Source organism: Heptranchias perlo, chromosome 9, assembly GCF_035084215.1.
Source record: "Heptranchias perlo isolate sHepPer1 chromosome 9, sHepPer1.hap1, whole genome shotgun sequence".
In the NCBI taxonomy this organism is placed as follows: Eukaryota; Metazoa; Chordata; class Chondrichthyes; order Hexanchiformes; family Hexanchidae; genus Heptranchias; species Heptranchias perlo.
This window is the reverse complement of record NC_090333.1, coordinates 53309123-53333870: the sequence shown is the minus strand read 5'-3', so window position 1 is coordinate 53333870 and position 24748 is coordinate 53309123. Positions and strand designations below refer to the sequence as shown.

The 24748-nt window shown below is 40.2% G+C and overlaps 1 protein-coding gene across 6 annotated transcripts in view; it reads right to left on the bottom strand.

The window, feature by feature from the left end:
• Window positions 1–24748, bottom strand: part of odr4 (odr-4 GPCR localization factor homolog) — an 83878-nt gene that overhangs the window by 22482 nt on the left and 36648 nt on the right. For all 6 annotated transcript variants that reach the window (XM_067990451.1, XM_067990456.1, XM_067990452.1 and 3 more), the window contains 6 exons: window positions 24138–24272; window positions 21820–21915; window positions 21459–21500; window positions 20081–20209; window positions 12623–12704; window positions 7409–7594 (listed from right to left, as the gene is read on the bottom strand). In XM_067990451.1, the coding sequence (XP_067846552.1) occupies window positions 7409–7594; window positions 12623–12704; window positions 20081–20209; window positions 21459–21500; window positions 21820–21915; window positions 24138–24272 (670 nt within the window). The remainder of the gene's footprint in view (window positions 1–7408; window positions 7595–12622; window positions 12705–20080; window positions 20210–21458; window positions 21501–21819; window positions 21916–24137; window positions 24273–24748) is intronic.

Sequence of the window (24748 nt, the reverse complement as noted above, 5' to 3'; positions counted from 1 at the left end):
AACTTTCAACTTCAACGAGGGTGTAAAACGGGTGATATTGGATCCGCTGCCCGTTTTATATACCCTGTCTGATTTTTCTTTCCCCAATGGGGTGTGTAACGGGTGGCCAGTCTGGCATTGCCTGTTTTACACCCTCGCTGAAGCTGAAAGTTCTGATAAATATTTCTATGAACAATGAAAGGCATGCTTATTTGGAGGGATTTGTACATTTATAAAGGAATAAATAAAAACATTTATTCTTTTTGACATTTAACTTTAAAACTGTTGAGACATCTTTGTAGAAAATACAATGGAAATGAAGATCAGTTAATTGCTATCTTTACATATCAGGTCATCTCCCAATATTCTTTTCTCATGCTCACCACTTATGCCAACTTCAATATTTTGACCAGCACCTTTTACGAACCAAACTTTAACCGTAAGCATGCACTGAATGGGATGTAACGCACTTGTAGGCTAAAAATCTACCCTTTTATCACAGAGTTTATATCAGAAGTAGTACGGATGCCCATTACATACTCTTATCCAATAGGAAGAAAAACACTACATTACTAGAGCATATATTTCGGCTAGACTACAAATCAAATTTATTATGAGAAAGAAATATATACAGAAGCAAGTAAAATCAACAGATAAAACAGTACTACAATACTTAACTTGCATGGATATTTTAACAGAATATAATCATAGAGTTACAACATGTAAGGAGGCCATTCGGCCCATCGAGTCCGCGCCGGCTCTATACAAGAGCAATCCAGCTAGTCCCACTCCCCCGCCCCATCCCCGTAGCCCTGCGAATTTTTCCTTTCAAGTACTTATCCAGTTCCCTTTTGAAGGCCATGAGTGAATCTGCCTCCACCACCCCCTCAGGCAGTGCATTCCAGATCCTAACCACTCGCTGTGTAAAAAAGTTTTTCCTCATGTCACCTTTGGTTCTTTTGCCAATCACCTTAAATCTATGTCCTCTGGTTCTTGACCCTTCCGCCAATGGGAACAGTTTCTCTCTATCTACTCTGTCTAGACCCTTCATGATTTTGAATACCTCTATCAAATCTCCTCGCAACCGTCTCTGTTCCAAGGAGAACAAACCCAGCTTCTCCAGTCTATCCACGTAACTAAAGTCCCTCATCCCTGAAATCATACTAGTAAATCTCTTCTGCACCCTCTCTAAGGCCTTCACATCTTTCCTGAAGTACGGTGCCCAGAACTGGACACAATACTCCAGTTGTGGCTGAACCAGTATTTTATAAAGGTTCATCATGACTTCCATACTTTTGTATTCTATGCCTCTATTTATAAAGCCCCAGATCCCGTGTGCTTTTTTAACCGCTTTTTCAACTTGCCCTGCCACCTTCAACGATTTGTGCACGTGTACCCTCAGATCTCTCTGTTCATGTACCCCTTTTAGAATTGTGCCCTCTAGTTTATATTGCCTCTCCTTGTTCTTCCTACCGAAATGTATCACTTCGCATTTTTCTGCGTTAAATTTCATCTGCCATGTGTCTGCCCATGCCACCAGCCTGTCTATATCCTCTTGAAGTCTACACTACCCTTCCAAGTTTTGTGTCATCTGCAAATTTTGAAATTGTGCCCTGTACATCCAAGTACAAGTCATTAATGTATATCAAGAAAGGCTGTGGTCCAAGCACCGACCCCTGGGGAACACCACTGTACACCTCCCTCCAGTCCGAAAAACAACCATTCCCCACTAGTCTCTGTTTCCTGTCCTTAGCCAATTCTGTATCCATGTTGCTACTGCCCCCTTTATTCCATAGGCCACAATCATGATGATAAGCCTACCATGCAGCACTTCATCAAACGCCCTTTGAAAGTCCATATACACCACATCAACGGTATTGCCCTCATCTACCCTCTCTGTTACCTCATCAAAAAACTCTATCAGGTTAGTTAATAAACTGTCTTCTGAATCGAACATAAGTTATTTTGGGATGCTAGGTCTTTTTTCAGAGCCGGTTTAAAACGGAGTCCTTTGATTTTTTTTTATGTAAGCACAACCGTTTGCACTCACAGAGTTCTGTCTAGCTACAGTGATCTGGAAATATAGCAGATATGAATGAACTCAAGAACCTTGGTCTGCCGTATGGATATAGCTGGTCCAGACCAGACCAGAGTCATACCTCAGGAAAAAAAACATATTTTTCCTCACTGAGTAAGTTTATTTGAAGATGCCACAGATCTTTTCTCAATAGGCAGGTACACAATTCTTTAATGAATAATGTCTTTCAGGCAGGCAGAGCACTCAAAGGGACTATGGGTCAGATATAGGGCTAACAATGTTGTCCTAATTGTGTTGTAGCCTTAATTGTCCAATTTGCACTCCCTTCGTACAAAGTTCAAAGCTGGGAATGTGGGGTTGTTGAATTTATAATGGAATTTTTATAACTTTTCTAATAACTTGCAGAAGGATGTATCCCCATTTCCATCATAACTACCCTTATATATTATAATCAATACTAGCAAATCTCATGGCATTCCTCACAGTGAGTCAGTGTGATGCTATAACTAAGCAGTGGAAGTAAGGGTTCACTGGAAGAGTGAAGTAAATGTTTTTTTGACTGATTTCTGGAAAATAACTACCTAGAGTTTTTCTTATCTACGGCAAGTAAATAAAGAAATAAATTAGTTACCTTAATGGAAAAACAATTCTGCATATAACATGGGGAGCAACTCTTTAACTTTAGCATCTGTTTAGTGTCTGGATTCTAATCGTGGAGGCCAAGAAATATGCAAAATTTTATCTTGACTTCTCTACCAGATATCTCTGCAAAAGTACTTAGTGTGATTAAATGTTTGCTTAAATAAATATATTTAAATTCAAAACATCCCTTCAGACTTGAATAATGGTACAGTCCTTTCAAAATTTCAGGTCAGGTGATCAGCCACAATGTCTAGGGATAAGTCAATGTGACTACAAATAGGACAGACTTGATGGCAGATGACATGGCCAAAAATTTCTTGCCTTTGCAGCTTAAGTAAAAATAAACTAACACTGGAGAGCTAAAGCTTGGTAGTCACTTATCCACTAAGTAACACTCTGTTAAAGTAACTGCGAAGGGAAGGAGTGTTGGTAAGCAAAAACAAAGGGCATTCAACACAATACTTAAAGCCCCTTCACAGCAATCTGGAGCGGCTACAAATTATTTATTACTTAACGTATGCAGATTCGACATATAATTTCAACCAGTTTAGAACATTATCATCACCAGCGTGCAAAGCGCATAGGCTAACAGATAGTTTAGTTAGTGGACATGATTCAATGATGTGGGACATGGCTTGTATTTGTCCGCAATGATGTTTGTTGTCGTCACAAAGACCCTATTGGTGTCAATTTGAGGTGCACTGTCCCTGTCCAGTTCAAAAGCAGTTGAGAAAGGCCCAATTATGACATGGCCAGTTGAATCATGGTTGACGGTCTATAGGGGTGGAAGCGATATTGTGATTTATAGGAGCATCTGCTGTCCACTACTCACGTTAGCAAGTTCGTAAGGAAACGTCAAAGGAATCAGGAAAGATTGACTATATTGGGTGCCACAAAGTGTGTCGGGCTATTGGTGGATAGAACAAGTCAGAATAAGTTGGCAACATGATTTTGTCACAAAGTCTATTCACCAATTTTGCTCCTGCTTCTAAACGCCAAAGATGTGGAGCAGCTTTGTTGCAGAGGACTGGTAACCACGGGAGGGGAGTAGGGTGCAATATGCATGACACACGGCACATAGTAGCATGCAGTTTAGCATACACCAGCTTGATTTGTGGTGAGCAAGCCCAAACTGGTGCGCAATGTTCTGCAACTGGATTAGCAGAGTGTGAGAGCAGATGGAACACATTGGAGCCATTTGCTCTGTAGCTAGATCCAGCACATTTGGCGATTAGGTTGTTTAGGGTTTTGACTTTCTCAGCCATTTTCAGTAGAAAGTTTTTGAAGGTTGATTATGAGGGTGATGCCCAAGTAAACAGGGTAAGCATCATATTTGAGAACTTGACCTTTTAAGATGTCAGCGAGTTCACGAGAGGCACTAACATTGTGCAAATAAAAGATGGAGGACAGAGTCTTTGCGGTACTTGGTTGAAGTTTCATATTATTAGCGATTGTGGTTTCCAGGGTGGGAAGGTCACTAGCTTGAGTAGCAAAGGCACCATCATTAGCATAGATGACATTCTGCGACCTGGTCGCAGGCAGGTCACTTATGTATAGATTAAAAATGAGTGGTGCTAGAACTGATTCCTGGGGAAGGCCACTGATTTAGTATCTTCACGAGCTGGTGCGATTGGCCATACGAACCATGAAATGTCGATCCCGTGGCGGTAATGCAACCAAGCAGGTGGCAGAACTCTCGATGTTTGCATCAGAAGACTAGTATGCTAAATAGTCTAATAGGCTGCTGTTAGATTGAAGAAGATAACACCAGTCTTGAGGTTTTTCTCAAAGCCATTTGCAATGAAATTGTTAGGACAAGTAATTGGTTACAATTGCTGCAGCCATGGTGGAAATCAGTTGGTATGGGCTCAGCGCGGCACTGATGACTGGAGATATACACTTGGGGCCCAGTCGCTTGAGCATCTTATAACAAGCACTCAGGAGGGAGATTGGTCGGTAGCTCGCTACTATCTCTCGGTCCTTGCCTGGCTTAAGTAAGCCAATGATCTTTGCTCGGCACCATACTGCTGATATTCGGCCTTCAACGAAGACATGAGAGAAGAAAAATGGCAGCCAATTACAAGATTGTGGACCAAAGTTCTTCAAAAAATTCAAGGTTATATAATGTCGTAGTTTGCTGCGGTAACAGATTTCATACTATGCATATGCAGCAAAGAGTTCAGCTGATGATGAGATGGCTGATGAAGAGGGGGGGTGGTTGTCCAGGTTCAGATATCTATTGTTCAACTACTTGGGGAGGAGGTATGCAGGGCCTCTGAAGCTCTAAGATGACATGCCTAGACGTTTGGAACAAAGTCAACAGGAATTTCATGCCAATAGCATGTAATCACTTCGGGACTTATCTCTACAACTGAAGGGGGAAGAACAGTGTAATAAAATATCCTTAAGAACTTTCTTTTTGTCAAAACTGTATGTATAACATTGTAGAGAAAACAGCAAGTAAGCCACCACCAAATCCTGGAAGGAAACTGGTAAACCTTTAAAATACAAGAGAAATGATTGTATGGGTTCTATTTACTTTCTTTTTACATTTTTTATATTGTGCATAATATGGGTATCAGCGGCCTTTCTTTAGAGGTGAGAGAACCTGAGTGTAAAAAAAGAAGCCCAACTAAGTTGTGTGACTTTGTTGAAGGAGTCTCTCTCACATAAGGAGAACTGTGATTGCAATGTATTGGAATGCTTGTTTGTTTGTGTCAAACCATTTAGACAAATAGATTTTGGAGCCTTGAACCAGAAACATCGGTGCTGTCTGAGCTGTGTCCTGCTTAATGACCTGACAGCAATTGCTAGCCACATAGAAAGGTCTTATGCTGGCCAATGAACTAGTTCTTCCAACATCTCTATCGCTTGTCTTCTGAGAACAAAGCAGCAGCAAGGGCTATAACCCTGAACAAATCTCTGCTCGTTAGCTACACTACTTTGATCGTTGTGAAAGTGAGCTCATGAAGGTTTCATATGGTAGTCTTAACCTCATGTATAAGTTTTGTGTCATGGGAGCTGATCAAGGTTCAGGGTTATTACTTTGTGAACCAAGGAGTTGCAAGTTAAATATTGTAATCTAGTGGAATCTGCTGTGTTGACCTGTATACTTTTAATAAATCTGATTCGTATGTTAGACCCTAAGCTATATGGTCTATGAGAATATGAGGGGGCTCATGTCATTTCCTGTCAGCAAATGATAGCAACACGGATATTCTGTTTAACCCTGGGCAACTTTGCTTTACTTGGTACTATGCATATAAGAACTTCAGCAAATAGGAAGTGAGGACTCAAGAATGAAAATGGTCATTGGCACACGGCACAAGATATTTATCTGGTACAGCACAAAGTTCGTAATAGTCCCATCAAGACAGAAAACTATGGGTACAAATAGCCTTACTCACTACCTGTGCAATTCAGAATAATTCTCAGAGGCCACAACGTCATTACAGGACAAGTTAACTTGAAGACCAAAACTGAGTGAGTTAAACAATATATACTTCAGATCCAAATGCATAAATTTCTACCATTTACCAAAAGACATAACTACCTATGTCTACGGCTACACTCCCGATCAGAAAGAATCAATGAACCACAACTTTGAGGTAGTGATCCGAAACCTGGAAAGTATAGTACATTAGACATCAAAGATAAGTACAAATAAGGGAAGTCATTTGATCCATCTAGCTTGTTCTTCCTTAGAAATCTTGACTTGCCTCCTCTTCTCAGAATACTAGTTCAGGTATTCTGCAAAAATTATTTTCTAAGAACAGCACCAAACGTGTCTTCACTAGTTTGTACCTTCATTCACCTTCCCTACAGTCATAATTTAACTTGAAATAGTGTTCCAGATCTTTTTTATTACTTTTATTGTTCATATATCTTTATTTGCTCTCTTGTTTGGTTCCTTTCAAGGCTATAGATTCCTTTTCCAACCTTTCGCCATAATCCAACATACTTCACTGCTCATCCCCCATCACTATCACTTCCAAAAGAAGTTTCCCCTTAGTTGACCAAGGTGTATCCTCCCCCTCCCTTTATCTCACACCCAGCAAATGAATATTGTTCTTGAATGGTGCAATATAGGGAACCAGTGGACTACTTGGGATGCAACTGATGTGCTCAATGCTAATGTTATTGCAGTCTTAATCTATGTTTGAATATGACTGTGCCATCACTACAGCAATGCATTGCAATTCTGCTTAGAAAATCACCTGGTCTTCAAATTTTCTTGGCTGCATTTCTTACCTTACCCATGCTAATCTGGACAAATTGGCGAAGAATAATTAAGACATCTGTAACAACCTTTTAAAATCAATATTACTGGATGCTAACGTGAAAAGATAAAGTTGCAGTGCTCCCATAAGAATCTCCCAACTCGCCAACAAAGCCGATTTAATGCTAACCGATAAGTCTCCCCAAATCTGCATAGATTATCCTCAATCAAGTTTTATAATAAGTAACTATCTCTGCAAACTTCTTAATCATGACTTAATTTCCTACTACTCAATCAAATGCTATAATAAGGAAGGCATCATTATTATCAATTAGGTCATTCAACGAGCTCAAAACATAAGCTTGAATGGAGTTCTATTTCAGGGCTTTGACAGGTCTTTTTAATATGGATGCACACAACAATGTAACTGCAAGTAACTATATTGTCATAACCAGTCCACAATATATCTACATTTTAAAGGAATACAGTCTGCAATATATTTTTATGGTAAAGGAAGATAAACGACTCACCCAACAAGATTTCCTCTGTCCTATCCAATTGTGCTGGATGTAGGTCATAATCCAGCAGCTCCTTATAACGATCTTCCAGATCCTTACTTCCCTCATCTGTAAACCCGTAGTCACAAAAAGCAACACCGGAAGGCAAGATTGAGGCAAACACCCTATGTGGAGCTTTGTGGCTTACAGAATCACCACCTAGTGAAGAACAGGAAATGGAGTTAACGTTTGAATGAGACAATTATGTTATACCTTCACCATAGACAATACTTAAGACATGTGAAGCAAAGTACATAATCTAATGTGTGCTGTAACACCTGTTCAGCAAGCGATAGCGAACTTTGGATTTGAATTTCTCTGTTCCAAATGACACAATAACAGTCCAAAGAGAGAGAGAGAGGGAGAGAGATAGTTAGAGAGAGATAGATAAGTGCAAAGGAATGAGCATGAACTCAGGGCAAAAGTGCACATGCAAGAAGGAAAGACAGCGCTCACGTGTCCAAGAGTACCCGTGTGTGCACGCAAGACACAAAGGCCTAAATTTTCTGCTATTGGCACAGTTTAGAACGACTTAGGTGGAAGTGTTTTGTTTGTACTCAGTTTCCAAGGTCAGCTCATTAGTGTAGCTTCGGGTGCAGATTAGGATCGATGTAGAGCAGCACACTAGTACTGGAAGTGGAAAATTGTGTGCAAGTGAAATTTAAAAGAATGGGGCGACAGAACTATGCAGCAAACAGGGGGGCCATTCGGCTCATCATATCTTTGCCAGAACAATCCAAAATGAATCCTACTCTCTCCCCAAATCATACCATCTCTATCCATCCAAACAAGCTCTCCAACCCTTCCTCATTTTAAAATCTTAGGTCATATCCCCTTAAATACATGTTTCCAATCCAAAATAAATAATCCTATTTCTTGGACTTTATCCTCATAACAAAGCTTTAAAATTTGGTGCCATCCTAACTGTCCTCCTCTTCAGAGCCTCGGTATCTTTCATCAATTGCAGGAACCAAAACTTCAAAAGTGGATGTACCAGAGTCTTATATTCAATGGTTCTAATAATAAGCTAAAATCTGATTTGCTTTCCCTACAGCCACTTTACACTGCTTCGGCATCTTTAACAAGTAAACAACACCAACATCAAGGGCTCAATTTTGAAATGGTGGCAGGTTGGCAGTGGGGTGGGGATGAAGGCACGTGGCAAACCCAAATAAACAAAACTTACCGTTTCCAATGCGATCGCATCGTAGTTGATGGTGATTAAAGTTCTTTCCAGGTTTTAAGCTCGACAGCCAGCCTGATTCGAGGGGAGAAGTGGGGGAGATCGGGGAGACATAGGTGGGGGGTGAAGAGGGGAAGATCGGAACGGGAGACATTGGACATCGGAGCAGGGTTGATAGGTAGGTTGATTTTGTGTTTTAACTTTGTGCAATGTTTTTTTTATTTAATTTATTTTGTTTCATTTTGCCTGATCCGGCCCTTCACGCCTGGTTTCACCAGGCATGGATCAGAAGCCGTGGGAATGTCACCCGGGTAAGTTAAAAATCATTCTAACTACCTAATATGTCACAAGTAAAGTGCCTTAAGTACCTCAATGAGGTACATTTGGCTCTTTAACTATCATCCCGCCGCCTTTAATTGCCGGTGGGACTTCTGGATTCGGGACACCCGCGCGCACACAGGTGCATCTGTGGGGAACTCGGGAGTCGGCGGGTTAGAGCCGGCTTCCGAACCCGCTCTGCATTTCTGCAATTTTCGCAGCCCCCAACGCACCCGCAATTTACGTGTAAAATCGAGCCCCAAGTCTCTGTCTTGATCAGTTCCCTTTAACAGATACCCCTGTAGAGTAAATATATGCCTGGAGTTTCCCAACGCCAAGTCCATGACAATGTATTTGTCCACATTAAATGACACATAAAAGCCCATTCACTTTGTTCTCATAGCCAGCTATGCAGCATTTTATCAAATGCTTTTTGGAATTTAAGGTGTAGAACATCAATCAGACTATCTTTGTCCATAATTCTAGTCACTTCCTCAAAGAATTCCTACTACACCCTAATTCTTCTAAATGATTAAATGTCACTACCCCTATAATGCTGTTCAACAGCTTGCCCAACATCAAAGTCAAACCGGGGAGTCTTGCTCATTGGCTGCATATATTGGGAAATCACAGGTGCACAGCTCATACTTTACCCATCATTAAAATTAAAGGTTGGAAAATTGTGGTCAACACACCTGTGATTTTCCAATGTGTGTGGCTGGAAGACATGGCTCTTACCCCTTCCCTCAGCACGTAGTGCACATTTATAAAATTGGGTCTCTAATGTCATTTTACGATTCCTAACACTGGTTTTAGTTATCCTCAACTGCTTGCCCCTATTTTCTTGACAACTGAATCTTTTATACAACAACTTGCATTTATATAGTACCTTAATGTGAAAAAAATATGTCCCACAGTGCTTCTGAGGCGTGAAGAAAAATGGAAACTTAGCTAAAGAAAGAGATATTATTTGGGGTCAGTAAACACTTGGTTAAAGAGGTGGATTCTAAGGAGGGTCTTAAAGGAGAAGAGCGATTTGGAGAGGTGGAAGGCCGAGGAGTAGTGAAGGGTTGGTGTAAGGATTTGGGGTGCAGAGTACCCAAGAGGGGAGAAATGAAAGGAGATATGACGGCAGGAAAGAAGGGCATAAGAGGGGTAAAGAGAGAAGAAGAAAAAGGGAGATAGAAGTGATGGGCTTGTGTTGGAGCAGCAGCCAAAATACGAAAGTGAATTGACACGGGGAAACTCAGGTTACATAGGCATGGCAAAGATTAGGATAGATACGTCCTGATAGTAAACGGAGAATAGAGAGGAGACAATAGGAGGGAGTCCAAAGTTAAAGTCAGCAGTCCTATGGGGGGAAGAAATTGACCTAGATAGGGTGGAGTATCAACAAACTGATGTCCACGTTCGGAGACAGACATGGAGGACAAGTGAATCCAGGAGCCATTTGAAGGATAGAGTATTGGAGGACGCACTGCTAGAGGTAAATCCGTGGAAAATGAAAAGCCAAGGAGATGTGGAGAATCTGTCATGGGGCAGCATAGGTTGATCCAGTGGAGGTGAGTAGTGGCCTCGGTGATTAGTAGTATACACCAACGGATCCTGTATAGCAGCGGATGGATGTAATGGAGTCAGCGACAGTCAGAAGAAGGTCGAAAGCGGTAAAGCAAAGGTCATTCAGCAGCAGTGGAGCAGAATCCAGAGCAGGGTGGGAACCAGCAGAAACAGATCAGAGGCAGCTCAGCGTAGAGTGAAAAATTCCTGTCAGAGGAGTAGAAAACTGAGGATGCAGCAGCAGACTAGCTAATAGAATTGAGACGACCCAGCATAGAATACAGTCTCCATAGAAAACGGTGGCGAAGTTGTAGGTCACTGTAAGATCCAGAAGCGGTGGAGAAATGGACTTCGGCCCAGGAGAAGTGAATTTCTGGCCAGTAGCAAAATAAAGCTGAAAACCAGTAGTGCACTGAAGGACAGTCAGAAGCTCAGCAGGTAACAGCAGCAGGATGGGTTGTAGGCTAGACAAAGTTACTCTAAAACTTGAAGCAACCGAATAGCAGATCAGAGTCATAGCAGCTGAGTCTTACAGTGTAGTCCAGTGGCGCAGCATCGTCCTAATGGCAGAGAAGTCCAGGAGTTGGGAAGCCATATTTGAACAGAGTTCCAGGGCTCAGTGAAAACAAAGAACAAGCAGGGTCCTGGAATGGGCAGTGGGCTGAGCACAGATAACTTTAAACTTGCAGCTTGAACTTGTAAATTGGGCTAAAATGCACCCACTATTAGAGTCAGAGGAACTTAAATAGTGGAAGAAAGGAGGTTGGAGGAGAAAGGGCAAAGGATGGCAATGGAAGATCAACCTTGGACCACCTTCATGCTCTAACTGTTTCCTCACAATTACAGACTCACAATTATGTCCTCTTTTACAAATAAAGCTATACATCCTCCTTTGTGACCCAACCTATCTTTACATAATCTTTAAATTGCACTTCTGATCCATCACTATTATCCAACCAGATTTCAGGAGATACCAATTACATCTAAGTTTCCATGAAGCATATGTCTGTAAATACAGGATTTTATTTCTAATACTTCTTGCAATGCATTAACATATTTCAAAAAAATTCTGTATATACCTTATGTGGTTCACCCTATGTAAATTATCTAGATCCCTGTAATTGAAATTCATTAACTTTTCATTACTACCATCAGATGGCCTGCCTTCCCAGTCCTAGTATAACTACACGCCTTCTGAGCCACAGTATTCTTTTTTTTTCTGGTTTGCCAAATACCTGACACATGCATAGACCTATCACTATGCATAAGAGTTCCAAACGGACCTGCTAAGAAATTCACACAGGTAGAGTTTTTGTTTGCCTGAAATAGAGCAGACAATCTCTCCCTGTAAGAATACGCCACACTTACCTGAATTTAGAGAGATTAGGAATAGCTTGGGCAACAGCCAAGGCTTAGGGACTCCCAACTGTGCATAGTAGTATTGCTGGAGCTTAATCAACTAGAACGGCACCATTTACCACACAGCACTGGTAAGCTTCTCACTGTTTGTTTGTCTAGCTATGGCCAACCTAGCTGTTGGGGCATTGACTTTGCAGGGTTATCTGGAGCTGAATGCAAAGGATGCCACCCCCTATGACAGATCTACCCCCCAAGACTTATTAATGAGTCAGGGTGGCTGATCAATTATCAACAATGTCCTGGAATATTGCAGACCTGCCTGGCTCAGGTATCAATAGTGTATCACCGAGGGTTGATTCAGTCCCAATCTTCCATCTATTATGCAGGTGACGTGATCCTATCTGCACTATCCACCAGGACGATGACAATCAGTTAATCATTAAACAACTGACAAGTATAGCTTTGAGGCAGCACTAGGACAGCAAATACTAGGAAATCAAGAATAACATAACTCATCATAAAGTGTGGTGAGTTGTGTTGCTAATTATGCTGCTCGTGAGGAGCTCCTGATATCCCTGTATGACATTAATGTTAAGCAGACATAATGCAATAGTAAAATCTCAACTGCTCATCACAGACGTCAAAACACCACTAATATTCCTGAATATTGCTCTGGTCACACAACATATTAAAAAAATGGTTAGAATCTAATACAGACATTACTGTGCTAAAGAAGATGGGGAGAAAACAATGGGGTCTCAGTTACTTACCAACATTTTTGTTCAGAATTTGATCCTCAAATACCATTTCACAGCGGATAAACACAGTGTTCAGCACATCTCTTTTTAGTGACTGGGAAAAAATGAGTTGTTTTGATTAGCTATTAAATTTTAATTGTAATTATAGGAAATACATAATACTCTATTTTTCAACAAAGTCCAAAGTTATTAAAGTCCATCCATTATTCTGTGCTTAAAAGCAAAAATATTGATCAAATGGCAAACATCATACTACAGTCTGCTTTTTCTGAAGTCATCAGTTCTTAAGGACTGGGGACAAAATTACATAAAATTAACTGGAAGTATGTTTAGAAAAATGAAGTGGAAAATGAAAAATGAAGACATGTAAAACAAACATTGCAGGTCTTGCAGTTGAAATAAGTCTGTTGAAATTTATTTTATAATTAAGCATGAATGAATGTTTTGTTTGTGGCAACTTAACTGAGAATAGCTTGGTGGCTAGTGACTAGAAGATAAAATTATGAGCAGAGCTCATCAACCATTTAGAGTACCTACATTTTGGCAAGAGAAGAACTGTCGTCCAGTACTGATGTTGAATTATGCCTTAAAATGCTTATAATTTTTAGTATTTGTGCTTGTTTATCAAATAATGAGTTGCTTAAATGGTCCTCCATTACTCGCTGTGCTTAACCCAGTGTGACAAAAGAACAGCACTGTGACTTCAACAATGTATTGTTAAAGGCATTCAGACCAAAAACTCTTCACAGTTGGTTGGATTCTGCCCAAAAGAGTGTTTTTTTTTAAACTATCAAAGGGCAAGCTGGACAACGAGTTTTGAATGCTAGTGGTACTTCTGATATTTTAAACCAGGAACTTCCGTGTAGACAAATAGTATTACGTGAGACCTGGATCCCCATATCAATAAGACACTTTAGATATTCAGGCAGGCTATTTGAAGCATTTTACCTGTAAGTCTCTTGCATTTGTGCGAGGAGTTCTTGCACTAAGATAAAGAGTAAACCTATTTGTTGGTGGGAAAAATTTTCCCAGTAAAAAGGAGAACCTCAAAAGGTAGTAATCTCTGGATTACTCCCAGTGCCACGTGCTAGTAAGTATAGGAATAATAGGATAAGACAGGTTAATGCGTGGCTGGAGCAATGGTGCAGGAGGGAGGGCTTCAGATTCCTGGTGCATTAGGAGCAGTTTTGGGGCTTGAGGTATCTGGTCAAGATTGACGGGTTGCACCTCAACAGAGCTGGGGCCAGTGTCCTCGCGGGGAGGTTAACTAGTTCTATGGGGGAGGGTTAAACTAATTTGGCAGGGTGATAGGCACCAGGATGAAACATTAAAGAGGAGAAACAAGGTGCACAGAGGATTGGGAGAGGCAAATAGCACTACAGTAAAGAATAGTTCAGAAATAGGAGGGATCAGACAGGAGGCAAATGCGAGGCAGTCTAAGATGAGTTTGGAGTGCATGTGTGTAAATGCACGTAGCGTGCTAAATAAGGTTGGTGAGTTGCAGGCTCAAGTCGCCTCATGGGACTATGATTTAGTGGCAATAACAGAGACCTGGCTCAAAGAAGGGAAGGATTGGGTACTTAATATTCCTGGCTACAAGGTATTCAGGAAAGATAGGGAAGGAAAGAAAGGAGGGGGGTGGCAGTATTGATCAAATAAACTATTATAGCTCTGAAAAGAGATAATGTAGTTGAGAGGTCAGAGACAGAATCTATTTGGTTAGAATTAAGGAACAATAGAGGAGCTATTACGCTAATGGGTGTATAATATAGGCCACCAAATAGTGGGAAGGAGACAGAGAAACAAATTTGCAGGCAAATTATAGAAAGATGCAAGAACAATAGATTAGTGATAATGGGAGACTTCAATAATCCCAAAATAGACTGGGATAGTAACAGTGTAAAGGGCAAAGAGGGGGAGGAATTCCTGAAATGTTCAAGAGAACTTTCTGGAACAGTGTGTTTCCAGCCCAAGCAGGAAGGAAACAGTGCTAGATCTAGTTCTGGGGAATGAAGTGGGGCAGGTGGAGCATGTTTCAGTGGGGAAGCATTTGGGGAAAAGTGATCATAATATCATTAGGTTTCGAATAGTTATGGAAAAGCACAAGGAACAGGCAAATGTGAAAATACTTAGAATCATAGAATCATAGAAGTTACAACATGGAAACAGGCCCTTCGGCCCAACATGTCCATGTCGCCCAGTTTATACCACTAAGCTAGTCCCAATTGCCTGCACTTGGCCCATATCCCTCGATACCCATCTTCCCCATGTAACTGTCCAAATGCTTTTTAAAAGACAAAATTGTACCCGCCTCTACTACTGCCTCTGGCAGCTCGTTCCAGACACTCACCACCCTTTGAGTGAAAAAATTGCCCCTCTGGATCCTTTTGTATCTCTCCCCTCTCACCTTAAATCTGTGCCCCCTCATTATAGACTCCCCTACCTTTGGGAAAAGATTTTGACTATCGACCTTATCTATGCCCCTCATTATTTTATAGACTTCTATAAGATCACCCCTTAACCTCCTACTCTCCAGAGAATAAAGTCCCAGTCTGTCTAACCTCTCCCTGTAAGTCAAACCATCAAGTCCCGGTAGCATCCTAGTAAATCTTTTCTGCACTCTTTCTAGTTTAATAATATCCTTTCTATAATAGGGTGACCAGAACTGTACACAGTACTCCAAGTGTGGCCTCACCAATGCCCTGTACAACTTCAACAAGACATCCCAACTCCTGCATTCAATGTTCTGACCAATGAAACCAAGCATGCTGAATGCCTTCTTCACCACCCTATCCACCTGTGACTCCACTTTCAAGGAGCTATGAATCTGTACTCCTAGATCTCTTTGTTCTATAACTCTCCCCAACGCCCTACCATTAACGGAGTAGGTCCTGGCCCGATTCGATCTACCAAAATGCAGCACCTCACATTTATCTAAATTAAACTCCATCTGCCATTCATCGGCCCACTGGCCCAATTTATCAAGATCCCGTTGCAATCCTAGATAACCTTCTTCACTGTCCACAATGCCACCAATCTTGGTGTCATCTGCAAACTTACTAACCATGCCTCCTAAATTCTCATCCAAATCATTAATATAAATAACAAATAACAGCGGACCCAGCACCGATCCCTGAGGCACACCGCTGGACACAGGCATCCAGTTTGAAAAACAACCCTCGACAACCACCCTCTGTCTTCTGTCGTCAAGCCAATTTTGTATCCAATTGGCTACCTCACCTTGGATCCCATGAGATTTAACCTTATGTAACAACCTACCATGCGGTACCTTGTCAAATGCTTTGCTGAAGTCCATGTAGACCACGTCTACTGCACAGCCCTCATCTATCTTCTTGGTTACCCCTTCAAAAAACTCAATCAAATTCGTGAGACATGATTTTCCTCTCACAAAACCATGCTGACTGTTCCTAATTAGTCCCTGCCTCTCCAAATGCCTGTAGATTCTGTCCCTCAGAATACCCTCTAACAACTTACCCACTACAGATGTCAGGCTCACTGGTCTGTAGTTCCCAGGCTTTTCCCTGCCGCCCTTCTTAAACAAAGGTACAACATTTGCTACCCTCCAATCTTCAGGCACCTCACCTGTAGCGGTGGATGATTCAAATATCTCTGCTAGGGGACCCGCAATTTCCTCCCTAACCTCCCATAACGTCCTGGGATACATTTCATCAGGTCCCGGAGATTTATCTACCTTGATGCGCGTTAAGACTTCCAGCACCTCCCTCTCTGTAATATGTACACTCCTCAAGACATCACTATTTATTTCCCCAAGTTCCCTAACATCCATGCCTTTCTCAACCGTAAATACCGATGTGAAATATTCATTCAGGATCTCACCCATCTCTTGTGGTTCCGCACATAGATGACCTTGTTGATCCTTAAGAGGCCCTACTCTCTCCCTAGTTACCCTTTTGCCCTTTATGTATTTGTAGAAGCTCTTTGGATTCACCTTTGCCTGATCTGCCAAAGCAATCTCATATCCCCTTTTTGCCCTCCTGATTTCTCTCTTAACTCTACTCCGGCAATCTCTATACTCTTCAAGGGATCCACTTGATCCCAGCTGCCTATGCATGTCATATGCCTCCTTCTTATTTTTGACTAGTGCCTCAATCTCCCGAGTCATCCAAGGTTCCCTACTTCTACCAGCCTTGCCCTTCACTTTATAAGTTAAAAAGGGATCTTGCCCAGTTGGATTGGAATTAGCAATTGGTAGGCAAAACAGTAATTGAACAACAGGAGGCCTTCAAGGAAGAGTTAGTTCGGATACAGAGTAGGCACATCCCTACGAGAGGAAAAGGAAGGGCATCCAAAACTAGAGCACCCGGGATGACTAAAGATATAGAGATTAAAATGGGGACGGTGCCAGAGGATTGCAAATGTTACACTCCTGTTCAAATAAGGGGAAATGGATAAACCCGGTAATTGCAGGCCAGTTAGCCTAACATTGGTGGTGGGGAAACTTTTAGAGACAATAATCCGGGACAAAATTAATTGGCACTTGGAAAAGTATGAGCTAATAAATGAAAGTCAGCACGGATTTGTTAAAGGAAAATTGTGTTTGCTAACTTGATTGAGTTCTTGGAAGAAGTAACAGAGAGGGTTGATGAGGGTAATGCGGTTGATGTGTATATGGACTTTCAAAAGCATTTGATAAAGTACCACATGATAGACTTGTTAGCAAAATTAAAACCCACGGGATTAAAGGAACAGTGGCAGCGTGGATACAAAATTGGCTAAGGGACAGAAAGCAGAGAGTAGTGGTGAACGATTATTTTTCAGACTGGTGGGAAGAATACAGTGGTGTTCCCTCGGGATCAGTATTAGGATCACTGCTCTTCTCGATATATATTAATGACCTGCACTTGGGTATAGAGGGTATAATTTCAAAGTGTATAGAATACGTGAAACTCGGAAATGTAGTAAAAACTTGGAAGTGTAGTAAACAGTGAGGAGTATAGTAACAGACTTCAAGAGAGCATAGACAGACTGGTGAAGTGGGCAGACATGTGGCAGATGAAATTTAATGCAAAGAAGTGTGACGTGATGCATTTTGGTAGGAAGAATGAGGAGAGGCAATATAAACTAAATGGTACAATTTTAAAGGGGGTGCAGGAACAGAGAGACCTGGGGGTGCACCTACACAAATCTTTGAAAGTGGCAGGACAAGTTGAGAATGTTGTTAAAAAAGAATATGGGATCCTGGACTTTATTAATAGAGGCACAAAAGCAAGGAAATTATATTAAACCTTTATAAAATACTGGTTAGGCCTCAGCTGAGGTATTGTGTTCAATTCTGGGCTGCATACTTTAGGATGTCAAGGCCTTAGAGAGGGTGCAGAAGAGATTTACTAGAATGGTGCCATGGATGAGGGACTTCAGTTACGTGGAGAGACTGGAAAATCTGGCATTGTTCTCCTTAGAACAGTGAAGGTTACGGGGAGATTTGAGGGTGGTGTTCAAAATCATTAATGGTTTTGATAAAGTAAATAAAGAGAAACTGTTTCCAGTGGCAGAAGAGTCAGTAACCAGAGGACACAGACTTAAGGTGATCAGCAAGAGAGTCAGAAGCGACATGAGGAAACATTTTTTTATGCAGCGAGTTGCAATGATCTGGAATGCATTACCTGAAAGGGTGGTGGAAGCAGATTCAATAGTAACTTTCAAAAGGGAATTAGATAAATACCTGAATGGAAAAAAATTACAGGGCTATGGGGAAAGAGCAGAGGAATGGGACTAAATGGATAGCTCTTTCAAAGAGCTGGCACCGGATGATGGGCCGAATGGCCTCCTCCTGTGCTGTACCTACTATGATACACCTTGTATGTGGCAATTCAGGCTGCTCTTATGAAGCACAACCTGATGGCATCCAGTTGGCAGGCATAAGGTTCTTTATTCCAGATCTCTAGAAAATGCATTTATGCAGCTATCTCATTCCACATCTGGGATGAAACTATGGATTCAATAGAGTGCTTTGTAAAACCTTAATGCAAACTCATGATCTGTACAATTTGTGTATTCTGATAGGCAGGAGATTATTTATTGATGGTAGATAACCATGTATTGGATTTTGCCCACAGAAATGGTAGACACCTGAAACCATGTTGAGGGTCAGATGCAGACTGGCTATCTGAGGTTTTTGAGATGCTAAATTTACCCAGGATTTGATCTAGTATTTTGTACTTCTGCTGGGTTCAAGTCCTTTAATTTTTTTTATTCCTCCCCTGAAAAAAATTCTTCAAGGGACGTATCTCAGCCATACAAGTCTTGCTTGAAATATATATGCATACGTACTGATGGGGAAGCTGGTGTGTCATCTCACTGGTTGTCTTATAATGTTCAAGGAACAATGTTTCTAGCATGAATCTATGGATTTTATGCGAGAGCTTGTGAACATCTGAAGAAAAGTTTCACTCTGAACACTTGGGAGGGAGAGAGGACCTCTTCTGATCCGTGATCCCATTAGTGACTATCTCTGTGACCACAAAACCTCTGAAATTTAGGATATCACCAGTGTTCATGTTAGCCCCAAAAAAGATTTACAATGACACCTTTTTCAGTGTTGAATTCTCAAAAAGCCCGTATTACAACATATCTTTGCCTTTCCTTTAAGAAGACTGGATGCAATAGCATCTATAATTTGTTCCTGATTAAGCACATCAGGTTGCAGGCAAAATGTGAATGTCGATGCAGGTTACATATTCCTATGTTCCTAAAAAGACTGCGATGTTGGACAAAATGTGGAGTTCTTCTCAGCTTTGTCCCTTTCTATGCTGTAAACTGCAATTATCTCATTTTCACAAACCAGCGTAATTTACCAAGAGGTGTAGTGTGGGTAGAAAGGATAATGTTCCGGCAGCTCAGGATTTGAAGACAGAAAGCAAAGTCCAGGTAGAAAAGTATTTCACCAAAATTAGAAGAAACAGAAACAATAAGGGTGATGTAGTTTCTTTGTTTTAAGCTATTTCTCTTATATGGTAAAAAGTTCACAAGCTCACACTTGTATCTTACACCAAAGAAAGTTGACAAATGAACAGGACAATACAAAAGTGAAGGAAGACTCTTCATGGCACATAAATCACTTTCATCTTCCTGTTGGTACACCTATGGAATGTGTATTATAATAAAAGTAAGAAATATCTGAAAACTTTCAACCTCAAAACATCAGCATAAATGCTCTTTAAAGGAGTATGGCCAATGTAAATCTTTTGTGCATCTCCACTTAGAGACTATCTATACTGGTTGTAAAATTAATCTACGTAAATAGCATACTTGTATGACCCAAATCCAGATCATTCTCTGCAGGTGTAAAATGATGTTACACCAGGCAACAAATTAAAAAGTGTAGAAGAGCTTGCCTGCATTTATATTTTATGTTGTTCAGAATGTTTTAGTTGAGGGTGAAAAACTCCTGTCTAAGAACCCAAATAATCTTGCTTATAGACACCGTACCTGTATGGCATCTTTTACTTTTGTTTTACTGCCATGGAGATAAGCTCTACAGCGTACGGTACCCTTCACAGCAACAGAGCTGCTGCAGGATTCTATTACTGCTTCAGTCTCATTCTCGGGGACAAGAACCTTAAAACAAAAACATTTGAAGAATTCAAAAAACATTCATTTATAAATCACTTGTAGTCTACTGTACAGTAATACATTACATCAAAAAATATTACTTTTAAAACAAAAACAGAACATGCTAGAAACACAGTGGGTCAGTCAGCATCTGTAGAAAAAAAAGACAGGTTAACATTTTGGACAGTGTTGTTCATCAAAATGTTCTGAACGACATTATAGGATAGCTATAACTCTTGGGCAGCCGGTCAGTTAGATCGTGAGGACAGCCACTTGTTCCTGCTGGCTGGAGGTCCATTCCATTTTGAGGGTTGGGCCTCATTACCATGCCGCCGAATGGGTGTCCCACTATAGCTCACTGGCTCCAGGCTGATGCAATTATCTGGCAGCCCGGAGGCTGACCTAGCCGTCAGGCAGGTAGGTACAGGGGGAGGGGAAAAACCAACCCTGTGGGAGGGAGAAGAGTATTCTCCTGGAGCTCAGACCTCCCTGTCACACAAAAATTGTTTTGCACTTACCTTTTTGGGGCCTCTTCCTCTTCACTTGTCCATAGTAGTTGCACTAACTGGGTGGACTGTGCATGACGCATGCTCCACCCAGTTCTCCATTGAATTTGCATTGTGGTCCGACTTACTTCATAGGACCTTGATTTGCACGTATTAATGAGGCGCCCACCTGATTAAGCTGGGCACCCCAGAAAATATGGGATTGTAAATTCACTATAACTATTTTAACTCTGCTATCACTCCACTCCACTAGGCAGGCCAAGATTAAATCGACCTTTTATTAATCTCTAAAGATGCTGAGTGAGCTGCTGTATGTTTCCAGTATTTTCTGTTCTTGTTTCAGATTTTCAGTATTCGCAGTTTCTCTGCTTTTTATTTGTAAAGTTTTTTTTAGGCTGGCAGGTTTTATTGGGGTTTAATTGAGTTGTGTCTTTTCACAATTATGCAGAATTATACATCAATCAACAGCATTAATTCTACTTGCAGGTTTTTTCAAATAATAGATTATTTTCATTTTACATCTTGCATGTGTACAATATACAAGGATTAATAAAAACTCTGTTTACTTAGCACAGGATCTGTGAATTAAAAAATACATTGAAAAATAATAAGAAATAAAATTAAATCCACAACATATTGAAATTTTCAATATAATTAACAAAGAAAACTGTGACATTTAATAAAACATTATAACTAGTCATATGGAAAAAAGAATGAAACTTTTGAAAATTAGTAGTGAGAGAACTAACAGGAGCTGACAGGAACTGGACTTCCACTGGTGATTTCTTCTTCTGTGGAAGCAATAAAAAGAAAAAAAAAATCAGTATAGATTTAAAGGTTAACAAACGGCACATAATGGATGATATGCACTCTAATATATTGTGATCATCGTAAATATTTTATGAAGAATAAAGTTTATTTCCTTTAAAAATAAATGAAGTACTTTTATAACTTTAAAAATGGTACAAATTATAAATGCAAATGGAATGAAGGGAAAGAATATATGTTTTGGTCAGAAACTCTAGTATTATAAATCAGTTAGACAGATATTTCTACATTAAAGACTCTTTTAAAAGGAACAAATCCAAGATAATTATTGAGCTTCCTTACCGATCCTTCACCTATTACGCTATCTGCGTCTTTAAAGTGTCCATTTATCAGGAAACTGCTCTGCATAATTTGTTTTGCCCAGAAATTCAGACCTTTCTGGGGGAGTGGGAGTGGTGGAAGGGAAGAGAACAGAAAATACAAAATAAAAATTACACAAACAGCAAAGATAACTGCATAGCTTATTCTCTCTTTAACTCATGCACATGCTCATCATAACTTGACTTAGCTATATTTGAAAGAAACCATAGTTTCAAGAACACTATTATAAGGAATATATTAACTATTAAGTGAAATTCTCAGAGTCAAAATTCCACTGGTGTGGAGCTCAGAGACCTATATCCTTGCATTCACATCATGCTGCTGTTGTATTGTATATCTGTCTCAGTGACAGAACATACAATAACAACAGTAGGCAACTATACTGTTAATTCATACTTCAGACAGTTGCTGTAATTCAGTTTTGAATTTTTAACCAAATCATTTAAAATTAATTAATTTCTGTGCAAGTGTCTAAACTGTTTTTTGATCAGTATTACAGGAAACAAAAGATAAATTAAACACAAAAACTGATATATCAATAAAGGTAAAAAAGATTATAACAAAGAAAATACAAAATAAGGAACAGAAACATCTGATAAAACAAGTAAGTAAAGGTTACCCTCTTTGTAAGTTCTTTCTTTGATTAGAGATCTCTCTCCACAAATCTTAGGAGATTGCCAAGTCAGCACCATTTCAGACAAAGAAGTTTGCTAAATGAGAGCCCTCTTCAGGAGATTTTGATGCCACTGATGTTGAGATGTCAGGAGGTTAATCTTGTAAGCTTTTCTGTTTATTTGCTGTACAAAGGGTATGCACTGTTCATAAGACTTCAGTTCAATTTGCCACAGAAGTCCAAAGAAGAAAAAAATTTCTGGTGGATCATATCAAGGATTTTTACTTCGCATCTCCATGTCAACCACATTCCTTACCTGTACCTGTTTAATCAAGCTTTTACCATACCCTCCAATCTTCCCCTTTCTGACTCTTAGAAATCATCCTCCTTTACCTTGCCTCAATTAATGTAAAACTTATATGAATGTAAAACAAATGCAATGGTGAGATTTTTTTTACCATCTTCATCTTCAATGGCAGGAGGCCTTCCTGATCTTTTTGGAACCTGTCTTCTGGCTTCTTGATTCTTTCACAAATTGACCATTTAATTTCTCAGCACCTATTCTCTCCAATTTATCTCCCTCTGAACTTCTACTTCTTCTTGACTCCCACCACTGCTGATAACCTCATGCATACCTTTGTCACTTCTAGGCTCGACTACAAGCTGGCCCTCTCATCTCCACTTACACAAATTCCAACTATACTACTCCATCCCATCTCAGACTGAGTCACATTCAACCATCACTGACCTCTACTGGCTACCTTTCCACCAGAACATTGACCAGCCATATCCGCCAACAAGGTTCATGCCACTATGCAGCACAAAGACCCAAATTTGGTTGAGGTCAAACAGCAACTGTTGGACTCCTTTTCCTATCTCCCTCTTGTCTAATAAGAAAGAATCACCTCCCAGACCATCACTGTTCTTCTGGAGACCTTCTTCTCCCTGCCCCAAACTCATTGTTCACCTCTATCCTCTGCCCAAGATTCACAAACAGGACTGTCCTGGAAGACCAACTGCTTCAGCATTTTCTTCTCACAGCAAAAATAATTTCTGATTTTTGACTCCAATCTCTCTTACTCCGTTCAGTCTCTACTCACCCACCATGACTCCTTTCTCCGCTCAGAACAATTACAGAATTCCTTCCCCATCCCACAAGCCTGTGCATTTGCCAGATCATCATCTACTATTTCTGCCACCTGCACAGTATCAAATGCATCTGCTGTTTCCCTCTTTCCTATCCAGTGGTACTGCTGTCTCCACAACATTCTTGTTCACTCTTCCATCACCCTATCACCAGCTGTTGGGGTACTATTCTCCACTGCCCCAAATACATGCTGTCTGTCATAAAGTAATTTCTGAGTATGTCCATCAACATAATATATTGTATTCACTGTCCACTTTATATTGGCAATATTAAATGGAGATTTGGTGATTGGTTTGCCAAATATCTCTATAATGACCATAAACACAATCCTGAACTCCCTGTATCTCCCTCCTGTTATCATAACTAATCCATCTTTAGCTTCCTACACTGTCCATCCAAACTCAACACAAACTTCAGGAATGGTGGAGGAATCAAAGACATCAGAAAAATTTTTGACCCATGAAGCCTTGTTCAGTGAAAAAATGAAAAGTAATTTAAAACAAGATATGTAACTCATACCAATGCACCCTTGTCAAACTGTTGTTCCGCAGATGTTGGTATAGGGATATGAACATCCACGTTGATTGTGGCTTCCACGACCTGCCAGGTAGATGTCAGGCTGCTGGATTTACACTCTAGCAATTTAGTAGGAGTCTTGAAAATACAGGAAATTAAGATTCATTAGCAAATAATATATTTTCCTACTGTAATTATATGAATATTTGGCATATGTAATACTATATCTGCTGTTAATAATGTCCAAATATTATTGTACATTTCTATTTAATACTCCAAGGTCATATTTTTATACCAAAATATTTAAAATCAGTTTTTGTGCATCAATCACTTAATACTCTGTAGTGATAGATTTACTGCTGGTTGTTTCTGGCTTGTATTATCTCAAAAAATTGTTTTTGGCTCTGCAACTATCTTACAAATGTATTTTAAGATCTTTAAAGAAAAAAAGAACTTGCATTTACACAGCACCTTTCACATGCTCAGTACATCCCAAAGGCGCCTTACAGACAATTAATAAGTTTTGATAAGCAGTCATTGTTGTTTTATAGGCAAACAAAGCAGACAATTTGCACACAAGGTCCCACAAACAGCAAATGAGATGAATGACTAGT